The 13,428-nt window shown below is 45.3% G+C and overlaps 2 protein-coding genes across 2 annotated transcripts in view; one reads left to right on the forward strand and one right to left on the reverse strand.

Annotated features, from left to right (window-relative positions):
* The window catches only part of WDFY4 (WDFY family member 4), a 134,881-nt gene that overhangs the window by 83,206 nt on the left and 38,247 nt on the right, over nucleotides 1-13,428 (forward strand). The window contains exons 41-47 of the mRNA XM_070943165.1: nucleotides 437-640; nucleotides 1,362-1,413; nucleotides 1,724-1,875; nucleotides 2,307-2,455; nucleotides 3,336-3,459; nucleotides 4,380-4,465; nucleotides 5,577-5,627. Coding sequence (XP_070799266.1) covers nucleotides 437-640; nucleotides 1,362-1,413; nucleotides 1,724-1,875; nucleotides 2,307-2,455; nucleotides 3,336-3,459; nucleotides 4,380-4,465; nucleotides 5,577-5,627 — 818 coding nt within the window. The remainder of the gene's footprint in view (nucleotides 1-436; nucleotides 641-1,361; nucleotides 1,414-1,723; nucleotides 1,876-2,306; nucleotides 2,456-3,335; nucleotides 3,460-4,379; nucleotides 4,466-5,576; nucleotides 5,628-13,428) is intronic.
* Nucleotides 10,483-11,253, reverse strand: LRRC18 (leucine rich repeat containing 18). Its single transcript, XM_070943512.1, has one exon. The coding sequence runs from the start codon at nucleotides 11,251-11,253 to the stop codon at nucleotides 10,483-10,485; it is 771 nt and encodes a 256-aa protein (XP_070799613.1).

The following is a 13,428-nucleotide window of genomic DNA, read 5'->3' on the forward strand; positions in this document are numbered from 1 at the left end:
AGTTTCAGTTGAATTTAAATAAAATCAAGGGCAGTTTATGGGTCCTGATAATCCTTCAAAAGCAATAGGCCTCCCTCGGTCCCAAAGGAAGTGTCAGTTCCTGCCTTCTCACAGAAAGAATTCCACCCTAGGGGTCGTGTGGTTAAGGCTGCTGGGCTAGAGGCAGGAAAAGCGATGTCCAAGTCCATCCTTAGCTACAGGGTGATTTTGAGTTTTCCTCTCAGCCCAACCTGCCTCTTGAGGAGAAAAAGTGGAGGAGGAGGAGGAGGAGGGGCACTTGGGGCACCACCTGGAGCCTCTGCAGGTAACTGAGTATTTGCACACATCTAATAAGTAAGGCGCTCCTTTCCTTTCCAAGGCAGAGAGGCAACCTCTGGGTAGGAGTAGGAACAGAGGAGGAGACTTTGCTGTCAGGGCTTCTCTCTCTTTTCCACAGAGGTTGCTGTGCATACACTCGAAGTCTGCCAAAGCCTGGATTGAGCTGGAAGACCGACTTTTTAGGAAGGGAGGCCCGTGGGGGCCTGCGGTAGCTTCTCCTGTCACAAAGTGGGCCCTGGATGCCTACGAAGGCCCTGCTCGCATGAGGAAGAGGATCCGGTTCAAAATCGCCCACCATACAGCGGAACCATTGCAAAACAAGGTAACCTGCTTTCGGGGCAGGACACAAGAAAATAGGATCCCATTTCCTCTTGCCAGGAAAGAGAAAAAGAGGCTGCTTTGTATCATAAAAGAGCTCAACGTCTGTTGTTTAGTCTTCTGAGCTGGCAGGCCGGGAGCTTTGCTACCTGTTGATGATGCTGATATTTGGAAGGAGAAGTGATTACTGCAATTCTTGGTTTGCAACACAAAGGCCCAGGATAACAATGTAGAATTTTAGGCCAAGAAAGGCACAAAACGGACCAGTAAACTGATCCTGTGATGCAGAGCAGTTACCAACAAGAAGAGGGCAGGAAACAGAATTCCATCCATTATGATGTTGCAGGTGACTTAGACACCTGCATGAAGGAAATAAGCTGATGGGATGGCGCAGTGGTTAGAGTGCAGCATTGCAGGCTAGCTCTGCCCATAGCCAGGAGCTCAATCCTGACTGGTTCCAGGTTGACTCAGCCTTTCATCCTTCCGACATCAGTAAAACGAGGACCCAGATTGTTGCGGGCAAGATGCTGACTCTTTAAACCACTTAGAGAGGGGCTGTAAAGCCCCATGAAGTGATATATACTGTAAGTCTACAGTAAGTGCTATTGGCTGCTGGCTGCAGGTGCATCCGAGTCGTTCCCTGTGCAGAAGCGGCCTGGCTCCATCTCAGGATGCCACCTTCTCCATCTTCTGTGCCTTGCAGCTCAAACCGTTTCTTTTTCTAGGCCCAGCAGACACAGAAGGGCGCATCTGCTCCAGCTCGTGTGGAAAATCAAGGTAATGTTCCCGGATGAGAGGCTGGGATGAAACAGAAGATGCTGCCCTGACCACAAGGACCACCCAGGCCTGGCAATCTGTACTAAACCCAATATTTCCAACCCTCACCTTCCCAACTGCTGACGTGTTTTGTAGGAGCAGGCAGCAAACGCCTTGTTTTTAAAAACATTTTTATTTTCATAGGGCAGAGTCCCTAAGCTATGTGATAAAAACAGAGATTATAGTTTCAGTTGAAGAATGGAAAGTTTAGCAGAGGGATCTCCTTGTTCCATGACAATGTGCACATTTTCTGCCTTTTACTTCAATGCAGGTGAACAACCAGCCCTGACTAGACAAGGAGAAGCAGGTCTGGATCAGCTGACTTTTTTTCCTGCCCTTTGTGAACATCTCCATTCAGAGGAACTCTTGGAAGTCTGCGCGGAAAGGAAAATTATCCTCCAGGAATTAGTCCAAAATGAAAAGGTACAAGCAGAAGCAGCACAGCTGGTCCGTCTGGCGCATCTGGTCAGAGCTCTCTCCAGACCCAAAATTCAGCCACTTCCATGTTCTCCTGTTGCAAAATGAGGGGGCAGGCGGGAGGGTCCCCCACCCCATTCCAGTTGGTAGGGAAACTGTTCATCAGGAAAGCAGCCTTACTTCACCCACTCAAGGCAGCCCGTTTTTGCAGCTTTTTATGGTTAGGATTAATTAACTTTGCAACTGACTCTGCTATTGAAGAAAAGCAAGGACATTATTTTAGTATGAATAAGGCTACATGATAGAAGGAAGGCCCTTTAGAAATGAGTATTTCTCAGTCCATGAGGCTTAATTTTTTTATTGGTAAAATATTGAGCACTGGAGACAAAGTTAGGACGGCCTCGCTGTTCAGGTGCATCGCCATCTTCCCTGTTTAGGTGACCTGCCAGCTGTCTGTGGTGGTGATGGATGGACACGTAGCGTCGGAAGGGGCGCTTCTCCTTGGCCGCGACCACCTCTATGTCTGCAAGCACTTCACCCTCTCCCACCTGGGGGAGGTTTATTGCACGAGCCATTGCTTGTCCTGGTGAGTCGTTCCCTACCTGAGCGGCACTTGGGGCTGCCCAGCCTATTGCTGGCTACTGCCAAAACAGGCCCTGTCCACATGGGGCCAGATCCCAGTTCTCCCCGTTTGTAATGGGAAGGGGCAGAGGAAAGAGCCCCTGCCAAAGTAGAGAGAAGAGTCCCGAGTTCAGGCAGAACTGTAACCTGAGAACATGTGAGGAGGTTTCTTATTCTGGTTTACTCTGAAGGGCTGACATACATGCAGAAACGAAACACATCTGGGTGGAAAAAAAACTAAGAGGTACAAGTGTCAAGTATAATCGAAAGATGATCCTAATTTAAGTCCTCACACCACAGTCTGTGTGGATATTTCTACCACCAAAAGGTGCAAGATCTTGCAATCCCAATTACGGAGGGAGGGAGGGAGGGAGGGAGGGAGGGAGGGAGATTTTCTCTCCCCCCAGTCCCATTTACTTCTGTTTGATTCATTGCAATTCACCAGGACCTGAGCACCAGGTCTCTCATCTTGCTACCATGTTTCCCGGAGAGAGGTGGCTTTACATCCAGAGAGGGAAAGGAGATGCTGACCTCCCCCTCCCCCCCACCTGGCTCTCCCCAAGTCCCAAAGGGGACAGGCTGGCTGAGGCCTCAGGAAAAGGGCTCTTCCTCAGGAGAGCAAAGAAAAAGTGCTAAGGAAAGACGACAATAATACCTTTCCAGCTTCCAGGGCAAATACTGGTGTTTTTTTTCTGACTCAGACTGAGGTGGCCTGGAACAAGTTGTCCTCTGTTAGGTTTTGGGGCAAGGCAGAAGAGGACAATGGCCCTCCTTGTTTGCCACTAGTGGAGTCCAATTAATGATGCCGTGGTTGTTTAATGCACATTTCCCATGGTTGTTTCTAGCATCAAAGAGCCATTCATTTACAACTTGTGCTACACAACGGAGGCCACGGCTGTGGAGCCCACCTGTTCCTGCCATTCCTACAGTGACATTAGGGAGATCCGGCCGATGCGTTTCCTTCAGCAGGTAGGAACCGGCTGTCTCTCTTTGGCCTTTCCTTTGAGTAGGGGACGTCTAATGAAGATACACGAGGTTTTGTATGGATGCTCACAGGTTAGAATGAAAGAAATTGTCAACTATTATATAAATGCACAAGCTGTTAAATGCTTCCTTGGATGGCAAAATTCTGAAATATCTAAATGAATTCCATAGCTGCATTTGAATCGATGTGCTCTAAATCTTCAACTTGGTCAGGGACAGACCAAGAATATTAGCACCAATAAAACATTGAAGTTTAAACATTTTTTTAAAAAACCCAAATTTGTATTCTGTCTGGGTTTTGCCAGGCTAAAGGAAGTGGTTTCTGATTTTGACAGTTCCTGCAAGCTTGAGTCTTCCTGTCAGTGAGATGTTTTAAGCAATAGCAGAACTGGAATCGCACAGATGAGTAAGCTCAACAGATGCTATTGTTCTTTAAGCAGAAACCTTATAAGGTTTTCAACTTCAGGATAATCGATTGACTGCCTGAGTGGGGAGGGGTGGTGCTGTTAACCCGCAGCAGGAATGTGCCAGTGGTTCTGAGCCAGGAACCCTTTGGCCTTTGGGTGATGCCTGCCAGAGGCCATGCTCCAAAAAACAGTAGCTAAGCCCAGGAAACAATCCTTTCAGTCATTCAAAACAAACGCCTTTCATAGACATACTCGCTAGTCGTATCCTTAAATGTAAAGTTCAGGGCCAATTTTTGAAGATGCCTGGAGGACAAGCTTTATGTAGCTGTCTGATCTGCACTCCTGACAATGAATCCTAGGGACAGCAGCACGGGGATCCCGAGTTCCCTGGATCTAATCCGCTTGGCTAGGTGATTGCCATTGAAGTCACTTAGAGAAAGAAGCATTTTCTCCTTCCTCTTGCAAGCTGCCCAGGGCCCATTTGGTTTGTCTTCACAGGAGACAGCACTGGAGATCTTCTTAAACAATGGCTATTCCGTTTTCCTTGTATTCCACAACAACGACAGGAAAAGGTTCTTGACAAGGTACCTTTTGCAGAAGCTATGAAGAAGCTTTGCTTCCTGTCTGGTCCCAAGGTGTTTTCTTCAAGAGTTCGGTTGCCCCATCACCAGCCTTTGCTCATTTTTGCATCATTATTAAACATTCTACAAAGGCACACCGATTCATCTACTTGGTCTAGCCATATTAATATAGCAGGTAGATTTGTAGACCTGTGTTTCTCTTATATCTGCAGAATATTAAAATAGACAATCGCTAAGCCCAAACCCATTCTGGCCTTAGTCGAGTAGGAATGAGCCTAGCAACTCGGCTTCGTGCCTTTGCCAGGCAAAATCTGGCAGGCTTGATGAATTGTTTTTTCTGACCTTGTTAGAGCCACGAAAAACACTAAAACAACCGTGAGATATGAAAAATCAAGTGGACCTAAGAAATAAATAACTCTTGAAGAAAAGACCAATTATATTATCGTTTCTTAATTGTTTCTAACCCAATAGATTTCTGGAAAGAGATTATTTAAGAAGGTTGAGGCCTGCTTATCAACAGATGCACTTTCTGTAGACTAAATATAATGGGACCAAATTCAGTTTTAAAAAGGACCAGATTGCGCTGTAAAAAAAATAAATCCCGGGGGTAAATACTCCCCACCCACCAATGCATCCCTGGCCAGGCCAGGCGAGAGGGGGCCCCTTCAGAAGGACGAGGAGGTTGGCCGTTGCTCCATTCAAAATTCCTCCCCTCCCCGGGTCCCTCCTGATCACATGACCCAAAATGGGACCTAGGCAACCTTGGAGGGTCTCCCAGGTAAGCAGCCCCACAGATGCACCCAGGTGCCACCTAAGCAGCATAAGAGGTAGACAGCTCCTGGATGAAGGCTGATGAAGGAGGGGGTGGGGTCGATCCCCAAGGACGCCTCCTGCAGGCTTTCCCCACCTTGTTTACTTTGGCATATGTGGGTAGGGGAGGGGGCTGTATATTTGTGCGCTCTATTTAGAAATAGCATCCCCAAAGTGGCTTCAATCCTATCAGTGGGTGGCAATTACAGTGTATGTCCATCACAAATCCACAGAAGCTTTCAGAATAAATTGTCTAAAGCTCTCGCCTGTCAGAGGAATAAAGTTAACTATTTTTTCCCCTCAGATTTTGTTCAGTGAAATCAAAAGGCACCGCAGATGAGGCTACTAATATAAGGTATTTTTGCATGTCCTAATATATAAGAAAACTAATTAAAACTAATTAATTAATTAAACGTTATAGTCGTTTGTATTAGCACTTGCCTGACATTTACCTCAGAAATACTGGATTCCAACTTTTGGGGACAGATGCTTGCAATCATTTTTACTGCAGTTGTTAAGTGAATCACATGATCATTAAGTGAATCTGGCTTCCCCAATTGACTTTGCTTGTTGGAAGAGCCAGCTGAAAGGTCACAAATCGTGATCACGTGACTGCAAGACACAACCGTTGTAAATGTGAGCCAGTTGCCAAGTGCCTGAATTGCCATCACAGGACTCTGGGGTGTGTGTGTGTGTGTGTGTGTGTGTGTGTGTGTGTGTGTGTGCGTAGCAACAATTATAACTTCAAGGGCAGGTTTTAAGTCCCTTTTTCCAAGGCCATAGTACCTTTGAAGCACAATTAAATAAACAGTCATAAGTCGAGGACTGCCTGTACAGGTATAAAGTAAATTGATGTGCATTCTCAGGTGCTAGCCTGCTCTTCAGATTTTGTTCTTCCATTACCATTTATTATTTGGACATATTAAAATAATACTTGAATAACAAATGAGGGGATTTCCAGTTAATGGAGGAAGCGGATGAGTGCAGAGCAGGTGGAAGCATCTAAAGAAGGAACCAAAAGATGTTTCTTTCCAAACAGAAGATTTCTGGCCTATTGTCATTTAGAGTCTTATGTAGCTGCAGAAGACAGAGAACATAAACGGTTTCAATTGGAGCTGATTACATTTCTCCTTTTTTATTTTATTTTTTTAAATAAGTGCTAAACGCAGTATTACAGTAACAAAAATATATGGATATTCCAAGAAGAAAGTTCGGTGAAGAGAATTACCACATTTCCAATGTTGTTCATTTCTTAAATCAGCCTTTCATGGTCCCAGATACTTCAAAATCCTTTACTATATACTACATCTAAATCCTATCACTCCATACATCCTTGGAGCTTTAGGCTCTGTCTTAATTCCAGCTATTTTGTTTGCCTTTGACCCTTGGCAACATCTGAGCAAACCCCTGCAGTTTTCAGAGCAACATTTTGGGAAGTCATTTGCCTTCTCCCTCCTATGGTCCAGAGGGAGGGTCTGGCCCAAGGAGATCCTGCTGGTATGTGCCTCTCGCTCTCCTGGCCCCTTTAACTACTACACTCAACTGGGTCTCTGGCTTTAGCTATTAAGAACAGCAAATCCACACTGTTTTGCTTTATTCTTGGAAACCTGAGCGTTAGAAGCATTTTTGGATTCAAAGTGTATGGTTTACTTAAGATTTTTCTCCCTTCCCTTCCCTTCCCTTCCCTTCCCTTCCCTTCCCTTCCATCTAATCTAATCTAATCTAATCTAATCTAATCTAATCTAATCTCAGGAACATAGTCTGCATTTGCTTTTCAACAAGTACGCAAAAGACTTAACAGAACATAGAAAGCAGGATGCAAGTAAAAAGTAGAAGCATTATATTAAAACTAAAATAATTTCCCAGCCAAATGTGAGAGGCTTGGAGGAGGCAAGGGAGGAAAAGCAAACACATCTCAAAGCCTTGGGGAAGCTCAGGAGAAGGTCATACTAGAGAGATGGGCTTCTGAAGAGCCCTTCCTGCCAATCTTAACAATTAGCTAGGTCTACAACATGACATCCTAAGCCATTTAGGGCTTCCAGTGTTAGTATCTTAAACTGACAGTACAGAGATAATAGCATTCCTGTATTTGCACTACTTAGCAGACAAATTTGTAAAATTATTGGCTGTAGATTTAATTTATGTTTGCCTCTTTAAAAGGTTTTGGGAAACTATACATTCATCCTAGCACAGAAATTCATTGCTCCTTGAGTGATTGTTACATTCCAATTTTTGCCCTGTGCTCAGCGTCTTCTTTTGCCCCAGAAAGCCCCATGCTGAAGCAGCATCCCTGGTATGTGGGGAAGGAGTGCCTCATGTGTTTTGGAACTCCTTGGCTGCTCCTTTGAGAGGATATTCTGTGGGGACATGCTCTGTGCAGAGGTGGCTTGGTTTTTATAGAAGATGATCGAATGTCCTGCATATAGTAAATGTGACTCGGAATCATGCATGTCCATATCAATAATCCATGATGTTCTTTTTACTAGTTCTCATATGCACATGAGACAGCATGCAAGGACTAAATGCTAGGCATCTGAGAGCTGGCACATTGTTGCTTTCAGAGAAGAGTTTTGTTGCTACCTAATAAACCACAGGCCAGGTGTTCCCAACCTTTTCTATACCCCGCACCCGTAGAACGCTTCTGATATATTCTTGAACCCCTTAAAAAAATAATTATATGCATATAATTATACATATACACCAGTGGTGGGTTCCTCCCGGTTCGGCCCGGTTCTCCCGAGCCGGTAGCGGTGATGATATGACGTACCGAACCGGTTCTGCCTCCCCATGCCTCCCCCGTGACCCACATTATTCTTACCTTTTATTTGGCCCCACCCCTAATCTACTGTTGCCTCCTGAGTCCCAGCTGATGGCTAGAGGGAAAAAAACTGTTTAAACTCTTGCTGTGGGGCTTCAAAGGGCCGCCCTACAGCTGATCAGTGTTAAAAGAAAACAAATGAGTAGACCAGTACCTGCAAAAATATATGAGTAGATCAGTGCCTGCAAAAATAAATGGGTAGACCAGTGCCTGCAAAAATACATGAGTAGATCGGTACAGCTCTGCAAGCAGTTAAAAGCCTGGTAGACCAATACCTCTGCTAAATCCTAAAGAATTGTCACATGACCATCAAGCTATGCCCATAAAATAAGCCATGCCCACAGAACCAGTAGTAAAAAAATTTAGAACCCACCCCTGATATACACTATAATTTTGAAACTTCTAAACCCAAGTTTTCGCACTCCTTGGAATATCGTCTCGCACTCCCAGTCGGGAACCCCTTCCCTAGGCCTATGTGAAATGGCTCAACAGGAGTAGAGATTAGGAATGACCTGGGTGGAAATATGGTAGAACCGAGGCAAAAGGGGCTGAAACTTTTTCAAGTCCAGAACAACATGATAACACTTTGAAGCAGCTCTAGCAGACATGTCGTGAATTGGCTAAACTACAAGGAGGAGAAACAGCACAACTAGATTTTTGATATTCTATTATGGCCAATCTCAAAATGTAGTTTTAGCCTTCTTGTGGAGTTGTTTCCCTGGTCTGGTGTACCTAGGGGGACTGACCATAGGGACTGCCCAGTATGTAATAGTGGCAGCATAACCCAAGAATCCTCACAACTACTCACACAACAAATGTGCAACATATACCAGGAGCTCTGGTGGCTCAGCAGACTAATTAACATCCACTTACATCTGCTGCCTGCAATTACTGCAAATTCAAATCTCCCCAGGCTCAAGGTTGACTCAGCCTTCCATCCTTTCTAAGGTAGGTAAAATGAGGACCCAGTTTGTGGGGGCAATAAGCTGACTTTGTATAAATATACAAAAGGATGAAGGCTATTGCTTGGCGCATTGTGGGTCGCCCTGAGTCTCCGGAGAAAGGCGGCATATAAATCAAATTAAATAAATAAAAATTAATTTCCATAACCATAAAAGTTGGAGAGTTACCTTCTGCACACCAAAGTCATGTGACTCAAATATGGGAGGGGGCATCACTGGTCCATCTTTATAACCTGATTGCTGTCTTAGGCCCCAACCTTTAAACCTCTTTTGTTCTGCTTGCAATGAAGGTTTTGTGTCCTAGCCAACGTGTTTAAATGCTAGAGAAAGAACTCATTTGGAAATTCTCAATGTACTAATTCATCTGACACTCTAAGATACAGAAAAACTGCAAAACTCCATTATGGATTGAGCTCAGGCATAAAATAGGACAATTTAAATAGTAATTTCCGTATGCAATTACCAAGGTTGCCAGCATTAACTCTTACAAGCACAAGGCAAGAAAAGGCATAGTGCCACATCCAGGAATATTTCAATGATTGATGTGATGCTAAAGGCTCACAATCAAAGGGCTACCGAAATACTCTTGTCAAGTAAAATTCAAAATGGAGATTTTTCCTTAGGCCAAATATCTAAAAAAAATTTGAAAGGAGCCAAAATAATTGCAATTGTTGTTCACTATGTTGAGATGCAAGATGTGATCTGTTGGCAAGAGAGACATATGCTGGAGCAAGTAGCCTGGTTGCTCTCTAATGATCCTTGGGCCCTGACTGGATTGAGCCAAGAGCAAGAATTGTCAGAAGAATGAATTTCAGCCCTCTGTGATTTTGCTAGCTCAGGCTCTCTGGCTCCTAAATATTGGTAGTGTTGGAAAGGTTTGGGACCTAGAGGACAATCCTTGGCCCTTCTTCCCAAGCTCCATCTGGAACTGGAGAGGGAAATTAGCCTGGTTCTAAAATGCAGAGTTGCCCCTTCCCTTTGGTGTTGGTAGCATCCTGCCTGCAACCATCTCGGGAACGTCCCTGAGAACTAGAAGAGAGGATGTCTCCAGCACTGGGATACCTTGGGATACCTCTTGTGCCTGCTACCCAAAGGCTCAGCCCACCTCTGTTGGATCAGAAGAAGGAATGGGAGGTCTTCACTGCAGCTATAGTACATATTGGAAGGTCATGAGGTCTGCTTCCTGGGGCAAGCTGGACAGAAGCTGGGGATAACAGATTTTAGAGTCTGATCTCTTGCTGTGGGGATGTGGGGATCCACGTGTGGTGGATTGAGACGTGTCTATGAGAGTCATAGAGGTATATGTGACCCAGAGCTGTTTTATTAGTTGGGATCGTTCCTAAGGAAGGGAGGTGAAGTCACTCCATTGGGCCACATACCTCCCTCCGCACTGCTGAGTCGTTAGGGTGGGGATGGGCCTGCCGCCCTCTTCACCTCCACTCGGCTTGGTTCTCCTTTGCCAGGGAGTTTGGGGTCATGAGGCTTGAAAAGTTTGGCTTTCTGAGGGGGGCAGGCACCGTGTTCTTCAGCTTGTTGAGCTTGTCCCTCTCTTCTTGACATTTCCTCAAGCACGGGGGGCAAAGGTCTTTCTCTTCTACCAAATAGAGTGTCTCAAGGCGTTTGATGTTATCAATAAAGATTTCCTCTTCGGTGGGTCCAGGAAAGGGGTTCCTCTTGGCGTTTAGCTTCTTCAGTTTAGGGAGCTTTGCGATGCTGTTCGGGATCAGTGTCAGCAGATTATCAAATACCCCAACTTCCTGGAGCTCCTTCAAAGCTCCCAGGGTGGTTGGGAGGTTGTCGATGTGGTTGAGGCCAATATTAAGATTTCGCAGGTTCTTGAGCTGGTTGAGCTCCATGGGCAAGCTCCGGGCGGTGAGCTTGTTGTTGGAGAGATTCAAGAAAATGAGGTTCTGTAGGTTCCCTATAGTTTCTGGCAGCTTATCGATCTGGTTGCTATGCAAGTCCAGCCAGCGCAGGTTCTGGAATTTATCGATCGCCTCCGGGATTTTCTTAATCATGTTTCTGCTGAGGTCCAGCTCATCGATGTCCTCCAATTTTAGGATGCACCTGGGGAACGTCGTGATGCCCATCTTGCTCAGGTCAAGGCGGCGCTTCCCATCAAAGGTGATCTTTATGCAGGTCTTGGCGACCTTCAAGGTGACCTTTTTCCCCTTGGGGGGTTTTGCTCCTCCCTTGGCCATCCCTCTCACTGAAAACACAGCAGCTCAGGGGGCATGAAAAGGTGCTCCGTTGAAATCAGCAGGTGGTACTTGATGTTGAACCCTAAAAGCACACAAAGACACGCAGGCACAGAGTTAACTAGGAGGGACAGCTCCCATCTGCCATTCTGCAGGGCTGCAACGGGGACAGCGTGGCTCACGCCAAGTTGTTCGGACAAGAATAGAGAGACACCTGTTTTCTCCACCTGTTTGGGGGAAGCTGCTAAAATGGGTTGAATATCAAGATCCTGAAACCTGGTCTTTGATATTGCTTCTCATATAATACTTTTTCTATAAATACATGTTCTGTCATCTGTGTACATAGTTTTCCTCAGAACTAGGCAAGCTTAGGGAAGCAAATATCATCTATAAAGCAACTTTCAAATCTACCTTGTTACTAGGTTCCCGGACACTTTGAAAATATATTATGCATGGATATATATTAGTGTTTCAAAAGAGTTGCTGCAGTGATCTTAATTGGAAAGTGTTTATCATTTCAAAGCTTGGATTGTCATAGAATTAGAATAATATTCTTTTATCCTAAGGAGTAAAAACAAAGGTTGTACAGCCACTAGCAGAGCCTGTGGTTTTAACTGTTCTAGCTTGGAGCTGTTTGGACATGGAATTACAATGGCTGTACAACAGGGGTGGGTTCTACTTACCTTTACTACCGGTTTGCAGTGGGGCTACGCATGCGCAGAAGCATTTTGGTGACGTCGGGGTCGGTGAGTGGGGCCTCCCGCTGGTTTTACTACGCTGGTTTTTCTATAGAACCGGTGCGAACCGGGGTCAACCCACCACAGCTGTACAGCCTCAGGAAGGTAAGATTTATAATTTATAAGGTTCATTCACTGACTACAGCAAAGGAAGGCAATTTGTACCTAACAATATATGAATTAAAATCGTATTCAAATAATTGCTTTTCAATGACACTAATTTGTACATGATAGACAGTCCTCTGACATACTTTAATATCAGATGTTTTCATGCTTAATCTCTGTGATTAAAGCAACAAGTAGAACTGCTCTCAACTTAACCCATGGATTATAGCCAGCCAATAAAAGGATTTTTTTTTTAATTGTAGCAAAAAAAGAGCTAGCCAGTTTGGTATGTTTATACCAAACATTTGAGGAAAACATTATATGCTCCTTTCATTAGACAAATTCAGTGGGAGTGCATACATTTTCCACAGAAAGGAAAAGTACTGGCTCACATAGGTGTCAATCATTCTTTATTTTATATTCCTCCTGTATACACCACAGCAATTCGGGGATGATGGCATGGCTTGGTGGGCATGGCTTGGTGGGCATGGCAGGGGAAGGATACTGCAAAATCCCCATTTCCTCCTGATCAGCTGGGACTTGGGAGGCAGAGAATAGATGGGGGTGGGGCCAGTCAGAATTTTTACTACCAGTTCTCTGAACTATTCAAAATTTCCACTACTGGTTCTCCAGAACTGGTCAGAACCTGCTGAAACCCACCTCTGACTTGGGGAGCAGAGATAGAAGCTTCAAGATTTTCAAGGATTCTTCTTTAGAAACATACTAGATCTTGTTCAAAGTTTATGTGACAGTTTTGCTGGGTCAAAATAAGGTTTCCTTCAAATTGAGACTTGTATCCTAGTGACATCATCACAAATTATGCTATTTTCTCAAAACGTGATCGAAGTGGTTTGGCATTGCCCCCTTCTGGTCACGTTTGGCTTCCTCGTCCAGCCGAGACCCCTGGGACTCGCCGAGCATTCCTTCTCACCCACCTTCTAGTCCTGGGGAGACTAGAGCTGGGCCTGCGCCAGGGGTCATGGGAGGGAGAGGTTTTCCTGCTCAGAGGGGCTCCCCGTCTCCTCTCCCCTTCAGGTGGCCCAGGGTCCCTGGCCTGATCCCTGGTGAGGAACAGGTGAAACTGCTGCCAGATTTTATGGCCCCAGAAACTGGGATGCATCTTGTGAAGACTTGCTATGGGATGAAAATCACCAGACTTAGAGACTTGCTAGGTATGGTATTAGGATAACAGCAAACATGAAGCAGGTGTGGGTATCCCAAGAGGAGGAGAGGGTGGGGCACTTTGACTACTTCTGGCTCGGCTAATTCCTTGCCACGCCTCTCCCTGGTGGTGGCATCAGCAGCACCTACCTGGTCCTCCGGGGTCCCCCAGCCT

Source organism: Pituophis catenifer, unplaced genomic scaffold (assembly GCF_029215685.1).
Source record: "Pituophis catenifer annectens isolate HBS135680 unplaced genomic scaffold, rPitCat1.0.hap2 SCAF_4, whole genome shotgun sequence".
Classification (NCBI taxonomy): domain Eukaryota; kingdom Metazoa; phylum Chordata; class Lepidosauria; order Squamata; family Colubridae; genus Pituophis; species Pituophis catenifer.